The 10,216-nt window shown below is 55.1% G+C and overlaps 1 protein-coding gene across 1 annotated transcript; it reads left to right on the forward strand.

Annotated features, from left to right (window-relative positions):
- Positions 1-344: 344 nt before the first annotated feature.
- LHX3 (LIM homeobox 3) lies at positions 345-7,585 on the forward strand. The gene is made up of 6 exons (XM_071574305.1): positions 345-450; positions 2,875-3,046; positions 3,301-3,503; positions 3,680-3,831; positions 3,959-4,130; positions 6,030-7,585. Exons 1-6 carry the CDS (start codon positions 381-383, stop codon positions 6,446-6,448), a joined length of 1,188 nt encoding a protein of 395 aa, XP_071430406.1. The 5' UTR covers positions 345-380; the 3' UTR covers positions 6,449-7,585.
- The last annotated feature ends 2,631 nt before the right edge of the window (positions 7,586-10,216 follow it).

The following is a 10,216-nucleotide window of genomic DNA, read 5'->3' on the forward strand; positions in this document are numbered from 1 at the left end:
AATCCGGGCGCGGGGGCGGCCGGGGGGCGGCGGGGCCCGGGGGGAGGCTCCCCCCGACGGCGGCTCCCCCGACCCGCTCCGTGCGGTCTCCGGGGGGCTCGTGGGTGTCCCGGGAGCCGCTTTGCGCCCGAGAGCGGCGGCTGCAGCCTGAGCCCACGCGTGGGCCGGGGAGGGGACAGCGCTCCCCCCGCCGCTTTTGTGATGCTAAAGAGCCCGGCGGTGAACCGCGGCCCAGCTGCGGCCCGGTGCCGCCCCCGGCCCGCCCCCCGCGCCCCCCCGCTCCGCCCAGCCCCGCGCCGCTCTCTGCGCGCCCCTCCGCGCCGCTCCGCCACTCCTGCCCAGCCACCCGCGCCCCTCGGACGGCGCCCACGGAGGCCGCGATGCTGCTGGAGCGGGTCCGCGCCGGCTCGGAGAAGGCAGCGGAGCTCTGCCCCTTCCCGCGGAGCCCAGGTGAGGGGAGGGCACGCGAAGCTCCGCGTCCCCCCGCGGAGACACCGGTGGCGGCTTTGGGAGTCCCGTCTGTGCCGGTTCCGCGCTTCCCGGGGCACTGGCGGGGCCCGCGGGCGGGACTGGCTGCGGGGGAAGGCGGGCGGCCCGACGGCACCCAAGGGTCCATCCCGGTCCATCCCGCTCGTTCTCTCCTACTCGTTCCCCATACTGGAGACCCCCTCTCTGTCCCCCGCACTTCGGCGCCTCCGGCCCCGCGCCCGCTCCAGGTGCCCGTTTGGGTCCCGTCGGGTCCAGGCTGGGTCTCCACGCCTCTCCCGGGACTGCCCCGGGCTGCCGGCTCTGCCCGGCCCCGGAGGAGCGACGGCTCCTGCCCCGCGGTCCCTCCGCTCACCGCGCAACGAGGGCAGGGACGGAACGGGGAGTTTCTGCCGCCCGACAGTTCCCCGCGAAGGCAGGAACCCCCCGCGCTCCCCGCACGGCGCCCACACGGCTTTTTCCACACTTTGGAAAAACTCCCGTTAATTCTTTTTTAAAATGTTTTCCCCTGCCGTTTAACGAACGGGGACAGCCCTGTCGGGGTGGAGAGAACCGGACCGCGCTCCCCCGCCGTGCTCGGGGCTCCGCGTCTCACTGCGGGTGGCACAGCCGGGGCTGGGGCAGCGGGGCCGCTCCCGGTGTGGGCCCGTCCGGGTTCTCTCCAACGTCGAACGCAGCCGGCGGAAGCTTAAAAAACAAACAACGAGAAGCCGGGGCGGGGATCCCGCCGATGTGAGGGGACCGAGGTGTCACCGGGAGCGGGACCGACCCCGCGGACCGGCAGCCCCCGTGGTCGGGCTGGCGCCCCCGGTCCTGCTCCGGTTCGTTTTTCCGTGTCTCTTCCCTTCGGCTCCCCGTGGCCACGGGAGTTGCGCGTTCGACCCGACAATCGAGAGCTGCCTTTGCTCTCCGGGGGCGGGTGTGACACCGCCGAAGTCGAACCCTCGGCAGAACGAACGACGCCAAAATACCGTTTTCCCTTAGGACGCGGCGCTCTTTGCGGCCCCGCGGTGCTTTGCCCGAGCCGGGGGCAAATCCCGGGGGTTGCGGCTCTCAACGAGCTCGGGGCAGCGCCTGGCGCTGCCTCTCCCTGGCGCGACCCCCGCCCGCCGCCGGCCCCGTCGGGGTCGTTTCCCTGCGCTCCGGAGCCGTGCCCGTCCCGCCGTGCCCGGGAAGGGGCAGCGGGAGGGGATGGATGTGGGGATGTGCCGCCGGCCCCGGGGCCGGCAGGGATTAAACCCAGCGCGCCGCGATGCCCTGCCCGACGCTTCAGGGAGGCACCGGCGGCTAAAAATAACCCGCTTTAGCGAATTAAATCCCCGGCGCCGCGGGGGTGGCAGCGGCCGGGGAGGGGGACACGACTGTCGCCGTGATTTGGGGGGGATCCGGCGGGGACAGCGACGGGGCGGGGGCGGCGGAAGATGCGCCGGAGCCCGCGGGCCGCTGAGCGAGCCGCGCTGGCCCTCGCGGAGCGCAGTGCAGAGTAAGAGCCGCGGGCTGAGCCGAGCCGGGCTGGGCCGTGACACCGGGGCCGGAGCTCAGACCTGGTCGGAGCCGCTGCCGCTGTCGGGGCTGTTTGTTTGGACGCGGTGAATTGTTGAGGATAACGATGTCACCTCCACCTCTACCCCTGCGCACAGCGAGGCAGCTCCGAGTCTCCACAAACAGTTATATTTACGTATAGATACTCTCATGTTTGCATCTATCTGTGTCTCTACACCCATGTCTGTATCTTTCCGTCTCTATCTATATCAAGATATATTTATTTATGTATCCCATAACCGTATTTTCACCTACATATCTCTATCTATACCTATATACTGAAAACCATGTATTTATGTCTATAAATCTATACATTTCCTTTTCTGTTTGTTATATTTGTTTATTTTTGTATCTCTATTTCTCCATGTCTGTATCCTTATCTCTCTATCATCTCTGTCGGTATCTGCAGGGTGATGAGACAAGCCTACCACGCTCTTATTTTCCATGCAATTCTCGTAATTTTTGATAGTTTCTTTCCTCACTCCACCTGGGCTACCCCGCCGTTATTTGAAGGTGAATTATGGAAGTGCAGGAAAAGCAGAGCCTGGAATAATCGCAGTTTTGCCGGCCGTTCAGTCAGGGGTTTAATTCCGTTTCCATCCTTCCCTTCTGTCCCCTGGTGCTCTCGGGTGTGCTCGGTCGGGGGGTTCGCTGCTCTCTGTGGTGCGGGCAAAGGCTCACATGGTGCTGTAACAACGAATTTGAACGAATATTGGGTGTTTTTCGGGCTGTTCCCTGGACTATCCCCGGGTCAGCCCTCGGGCGGCAGGACGGGCCGGGCCGGTCCCGGAGGGCAGCGGGGCTGAGCGGGGCTGAGCGGGGCTGACCGCGGCTGCCTCCCCGCAGAGATCCCGCTGTGCGCCGGCTGCAACCAGCACATCGTGGACAGGTTCATCCTCAAGGTCCTGGACCGGCACTGGCACAGCAAGTGCCTGAAATGCTCCGACTGTCAGACGCAGCTGGCCGAGAAGTGCTTCAGCCGCGGGGACGGCGTGTACTGCAAGGAGGACTTCTTCAAGTGCGTGAGAATGGCACGGGATGGCACGGGATGGCACGGGATAGCATGGGATGGCACGGGCCGGGGGCGGCCGGCTCGGGAGGGGATCGCAGCTCCGGCAGCAGCTCGGGGCGCGGGGGGTTCAGCACCGGGACAGCGGCCGGTTCAGCAGCGGGACAGCGGCGGGTTCAGCACCGGGACAGCGCCGGGCCGGGCCGGGGACCCTTCTCCAACAATCCCCGACTCAGCGGTCGCCTCTTGTCCCTCCCGGTCAGGCGCTTCGGGACGAAGTGTGCCGCCTGCCAGCAGGGCATCCCCCCGACCCAGGTGGTGCGCCGGGCCCAGGACTTCGTTTACCACCTGCACTGCTTCGCCTGCATCGTCTGCAAGCGGCAGCTGGCCACCGGCGACGAGTTCTACCTCATGGAGGACAGCAGGCTGGTCTGCAAGGCGGACTATGAGACGGCCAAGCAGAGAGGTACCCCTTGTCCTGTCCCTTCCACCCTTCGAGGGCCCGGGACTCTCCCAGGCTGCGGGACAGGCTCATGCACTGGGCGGGAGGGGTGGGAGCATCTGCCATCGGGGGGCGGCTGGAGGGGTTGGGGGTCCCGCGTCCTTTGGCAACTTTGCTTCTAACTTGCACCGTGTCGGCAGAGGCTGAATCCACAGCCAAGAGGCCCCGCACCACCATCACGGCCAAGCAGCTGGAGACCCTCAAAAACGCTTATAACAACTCGCCCAAACCGGCGCGGCACGTCCGGGAGCAGCTTTCGTCGGAGACGGGGCTGGACATGCGGGTGGTGCAGGTGAGAGCGGGATGTGCCAGGGCTGGACGTGCGGGTGGTGCAGGTGAGAGCGGGATGTGCCAGGGCGGGGTCCGCGGCAAGGACCGGCCCCGCAGCCTCCGAGCTCCCCGACGCGCCCTGCCCGCAGGTCTGGTTCCAGAACCGCAGGGCCAAGGAGAAAAGGCTGAAGAAGGACGCGGGGAGGCAGCGGTGGGGCCAATACTTCAGGAACATGAAGCGATCCCGAGGGACATCCAAGTCCGACAAGGACAGTATCCAGGAGGAGGGGCCCGACAGCGACGCCGAGGTCTCCTTCACAGGTCGGTCCCCGAGCGCGGGCTGTGCCCGCCCGGTAAAGCTGCTGCCCGTGCTCAGGCTGTTTTCACCCCCTCGGTGCCGCGGTCAGAATTTACAGACATAATCCAGTGAGTGAAACGAAGCGCCCGAGGCGAGGGAAGGGCAGAGCCGCAGGATTGACCGCCGGGCGGTGCCCGCCGGGGAAGCGGAGCAGGGGACAGCCGGGGACAGCCGGGGCCGAGGGGCGGCAGGGGACGCTCTGCTGCTCCTCCGGGGGCTGTATCAGACCCGCAAAGGTGCGGGCAGAGCTCCCCGAGCAGGCGCTGCGATGTCAGAGCCTCTGATCACACACGGCCTTTTCAAGGAACTCTTGAAAATACAACCACCAGAGAGTCCAGAGCCACTGAACGTTTTTATGGAGAAAATAGTGTGATTTTTTAAAAAATCTTATTTAAGGATGGTTTTATTTGTGTAGTTCCTCGTTAGGTCTCCTCAGTCCTGTGGGAGCTGTGACTGTGCTGCAAAAGGCAGATTGCTGCCCTTTAGGAGTTTTCTGCGTCGGAAAGTGCCCTTTTCGGAGCCGAGATTTCTGCTGACAAATTCAGGGACATTCCTGCTCCAGTTCTTGTCCTGTGCAGCCACCCCACACTCTGCAGAGCTGCAGGAGCAGGACGGGGCAGGGCAGGGACGGGGCACTTTCTGGGCAGTCCCAGCTCCGGGCAGAGCTCCATCCCAAACGTGTGTGTGTATCTTTTTAGGAATAACGAGAGAAACTGAAATGCAAACCTCGGCACATATTTACACAGACGTGTCTATAATGTGTGTGTTTATACACACACAGCTTTGCATCTCAGCTCCCCTCCTCTGTTTCTAAAATCTATTTGATTTTCGAGTCTGTTTATACACACACTGTGTATCAGCTCATTAAATATGAATATTCTATAAATAATAACTAAAAAATGTTGAGCAATTACTGGGAGCTCGATGCCACAAGCAGGTTTGTATCCCAGGCAACAGTCAGTTCTCACTGTCCACAAACCCCTAACAAATACAAACAGGTTTTGCTGGAAATTAAAAAAATGTTGCTCAATTTTCAGGAGTGTTTTTAAGTCATACAAACAGATTCTGCAACTGTGTTTTCATTAGGCTGTTCCTGAGCAGACAAATATCTCAATTTAATATCTTTTTTTCCTGAGCAATGGAGAATTTTTCTTGCATTGGTGACTGTTCAGGTAGCTCCTAAAAATTATATCAAAATTCAGGATAATCCTCTTTTCAAATAGAAACAAGAGGTGGAAAGATATTGAACTCACTTTCCCTTTAAAGGATTATTTTTAAATCACAGTCTTATATTTTAATAGGTACTTCACATGCATCTTTCTAAAATCCAAAATGTATTAGATATTTGAACTCAGAAAAAGTACTAATCCTGTGGCTTTCTATGAAGATCCATCAACAAGGATGGGAATAATAAGGAATTTAAACTGGGGAGAGTGTGGCTGCTCAGCTCCTATCCATCTAATCTATTTATACCCAGAGCCTCTGCCAACCCTGACCATTGCTGCCCCAGTATAACCAGTCCATTCCAACCGTAACCATTTACTTTCCCAGTAAAACCAGTCCATTCCAACCATAATCATTTACTGTCCCAGTAAAACCAGTCCATTCCAACTATAATAATTTATTGCCCCAGTAAAACCAGTTCATTCCAACCATAATCATTTACTGTCCCAGTAAAACCAGTCCATTCCAACTATAATAATTTACTGCCCCAGTAAAACCAGTTCATTCCAACCATAATCAGTTACTGTCCCAGTAAAACCAGTTCATTCCAACCATAATCAGTTACTGTCCCAGTAAAACCAGTCCAATCCAGCTGTGACCATTGCTCCCCCAGTAAAACCAGTCCTTTTCCCTTTCAGATGAGCCCTCTATGTCCGAAATGAGCCACTCCAATGGGATTTACAGCAACCTCAGTGAAGCGTCCCCTGCCCTGGGCAGACCGGCTGGCACCAACGGGAGCTTTGCCCTGGAGCACAGCGGGCTCCCCGCCCAGGACCAGTACCACGACCTGCGCTCCACCAGCCCCTACGGGATACCCCAGTCCCCGGCTTCCTTGCCAGCACTGCCAGGTCACCAGCCTTTAATCTCCAGCTTGGTTTACCCCGACAGCAGCTTGGGCATCCTGGCACAAAGCGGACAGGGGGTGCCGCAGCCCCTGCGGGTGCTGGCGGGGAACGGCCCCAGCTCCGACCTGTCCACGGGCAGCAGCGGCGGGTACCCGGATTTCCCTGCCAGCCCGGCCTCCTGGCTCGATGAAGTCGACCACGCTCAGTTTTGATACGGGACCCACCACGGCTCGGTGGGCAGGGGAAGGACTCGGTGCTGTTGGACTCGTGGAGGTGACAGAGGGACGAGCCGCGGCTGCCGATGGGGCAGGAGCGAGCGAGGACACGGAGGGAGCGGCCGTGATTTCGGAGGGGACCCCGCCTCGGGCAAGGGCAGTGGCAACGCAGTGCCCGGACCAAACTGCTTCTCGTGTCTTTACTAAACACCAAGACTTGTGCTTTACAGATTTGATATGAGGTATTTTGCTTTCTGTTGTCAGTGCATTCTCCAAAGCAAGGACTTGCCTCATCACCCATCCACACCGAGACATTTTTAAGGGAAATAAAGTCCTCATCCACGGTGAAAGGTGTGACAGTGTCTATATTTCTGTAGGAGAAAAGCTCATAGTGAATCACTTCAGAAATCCATGGTAGGAAAGAAACTTCTCTGTTCTTCCAGCAGATTTTTTTAAAAGCGCACTGGTGGCGGAATGTTTTGCTTTATTTTGAATTTACATTACCTTTTCTAAAATGAAATGCTCTTTATTATGCCAATCGTTTATCTACAGCCCTTTTCCTTTGTAAAATGGAAATCATATGTTAATTCTGCTTCTCCTCTTTTTAATTTGTAGATTGCTAGTTTGACTCTTCCATATAAGCATTAAACCGTGAATAGATGTATTTATTACCAAATAATTCCACGTTTATCACGAGGTCAAGAGGGGAGTTTTCTTGACCCAGGAACACTGGCAGCTCTGGGTTGTGGATCTTATGCTTTTCCTTCGAATTTCTTTGCAACAGTTTTGCTGCAAAGTGTCTCAAACATCATCCTGATGTCTTGTTGCCAAATACCTTCTGGGGGTGTCTCAGCAGAGGGTTTGGCTGGTTCGGTTCAGGCCATTCCCCAGGCACTGCTGGGAGTGAGCAGAGGCTTCCCTGGGGCCACATCTTTGTTCCAGGCATTTGTGTATTTCCATGGATATAGTGCAAGCTGATTGTCAGGAAAGGCAAGACAATGTGTATATTGTTATCTGTAAAAAATTATGGAATTAACTGTAGATTATGTGACTGTCAGTGTCTTTTATTTATATTCTCGCTTTCTCTCTGATGATCAAATACTTCAAGGTTACAAATAAATTTGTCAGCTAAACTTTAAATAGTCTTTTGCTAAATTCACATCGAAAGCATCAATATAAGTAAATAAAACACCTTCATCTAAGAGTAAAAGCTCTTAAAACTTGATGCCATGATTCAACAAAGTGTTGAAATATTCCCTTCCCTTTCAATAGAGCAGCAAACCCAGCGAGGTGGAAATGCTTTGAAAGGAGAAAAGTGCCAGTTTTTGGAGTCTGGCACTCCTTGGATGATCCAAACAGGATTGCTCTGGGCACCCACAGACTCTGGTCATGGTCTGGGTGGTTTTGATGGGTCCTGGTTATTTTTCAGCATTCATTACAAAGGTGTAGGCAGAAATGTGGGCTGATAAAGCAATAGGAAATACAGCCTGATGTTGTCTGCATGTGAGCAGAGAGCTGTGAACATGGAACACGGTCAGATATTGGGATGTTTGAAAGAGAAATCAGAAAGAAAGGGGGAAAAATCCCTGAGGGGTTCAAGTTTGACAGAGTATACACATATATCTGCCTGGTTTCTGTACCTGCACACACACACACATATCCAACAGACACATCTCCTCGTACACAAACCTCTCTGCTCACACTGCCCAGAGCAGAGGGAAGTGCTGAGGCCTCTGGTTCAAGGAATTGGTGGCAGACACTTTTTAAAGCACATGGCTTGGATGTCAGGGAATATTTGCACCAGGGTTTTCCATGGGAACAGCAGCACAGCTGGGCAGGGGGTAGGGCTGTGCTTGTACCATGCCTGGCACGGCCCCTGTGCCCCAGAGACCCCACAAATGTCACGTGGAGACACCTGGAACATGCTGGCTCTTATTCCTCACCTTCCTAAGGGCCAGGGGAGGGTCGTGGCTGTGATCTCTGCTGTTGGGCAGCTCTGGGGGCTGTGCTGGGCACAACTCCCAGCCACATCCCCTCCTTCCCGGCCCTTTGCTCGGGGAGGGTGGGACACTGACACCTGCAGAAGGGAGCAGGTACTGGCAGTATTTGCAGAAAAAGGTTTAAATCTGCAAAATCTAAACCACCAGTGCTGCAGAAATGTTTTCACAGCATCCCCACCTCCTGTGACAACTCAGGGCACCTGAGGGGCAGAAACATGTTCAGGTTCTGCTCCCAGAGAAGCACAAGGAGTGAGTTCCAAGCAGAACAATCCACACCCACTGCCTTGGCCAGGCATGACCCACCCAACAGAGAAACTCACCCTTTGTTTTCAGGGCACCCACTCCAGGAGCTACAGCAGGAAAGGGAGAAACCCCACTGGGTGACACCACAGGGTTTTGGGTGTAAAAACACCCCACCAGTTTGGACCTGGGGCTGCCACATGCAAATCTGCTCCTGGGGCATTCTGGAGGTGGGTGAAGCTGCATCTTCTTCAGCCAGGGCAGAAATTTTCCTCATTCAGGTCTGATCTCTCGAGTCTGAACCCAGAGCTGGGCTCAGCAGCTTTTCCTTTCTTCTCCAGAACTGAGCAATAAAGAGACAACTGTTGCTGCCAGCCATTTTTTATGGAAATTTGTGGAGTAAATAGAAAACTGCAGGATTAAAAAAAAATCAGATTGCAGAACTTGTCCTAAACAGAAAAAGAGGGTTTGGGCTTTCAAGAATTCTGTGTCTAGAAACACCCTCACCAAAACTGGGCCAGTGTTTTGCATCAAAACATTTTAGTGGGTCAAGTATTAATAATATTTTTCTCTAAAAGACTAAAAAAAAGGCTTTGAAAGACTCTTATTTCCTAAAAGTAAAGAAACAAGAGCAGAAAGACAGCTCTGCAGTTGGTTTGAGGTTAATGCTGTTGCTATAAAACCAGTCTCAAAACTGTAGTAATCGAACATGCATTTTCCAGGTATTTTTCTCATGGTTTCCCTCCCAGCAAATAACGGCCACTGCTGTTCCTCTGCTCCCGGAATTCCCAGTGGATGGCTGAGTTTAAGAAAGGGAGAAATGCAAATCTCCTGCTCTGCCTTTGTGCTTTGCTCTGAAAGGCAGAACGGGCTGGAAGTTGCCGATGTTTGTGCTTGTCTGAAGACAGAGAGGAGCTGCCTGAGCGTCCTGAGATCGAGTTCAGGGATTGCATTTCAGCCTCTCCTTTCAGGGCTGAGGCTCAAGGATTCCATTAATATAAATGCTTTCTTGCTGTTAAAAAGAAAACCAATTTGAAAGAAGCAAATAAAACTAGCACTGTCCAAGTGACTGACAGCTTGTAAAGCCCAGCCAGAATCAGGAAGGGAGGGTTTGTATTGCTCAGTTTGCAGGGGAGCTTTACAACCTCTGCTGATTTCCATGAGTGGGTGACAAGGGAGGCAGGAAATATTTTGTCTTCTCAGTGAGGAAAACCTACTGTATTAATTTTTTTTTTCCCAAACAGCAAATTCACCTTTGGGCCTAAATTGTGCTCCCTGCAGAAATCATTAGATTTTGTGTCAAATAATAGAAGTTGCTTATTTTTTCTTATTTGGATTTGTTACTTGAGGCCAATGAAACCAAATCCCTCATGCCCAAGGGACAGACACCTCCTCACTGTTAAATGTTTCCTGAGTTTCTGCAGAGGTGTCAGCTCTTCCTTGGAACCTGTTTGTGATGGTTGTCCCCAGCTGGGGCCCGAGGGCTGGCCAGGGGACAGTCACTTCCCTGGGTGTGGGGCTTGGG

The sequence above is a fragment of the Pithys albifrons genome, chromosome 20, assembly GCF_047495875.1.
Source record: "Pithys albifrons albifrons isolate INPA30051 chromosome 20, PitAlb_v1, whole genome shotgun sequence".
Classification (NCBI taxonomy): domain Eukaryota; kingdom Metazoa; phylum Chordata; class Aves; order Passeriformes; family Thamnophilidae; genus Pithys; species Pithys albifrons.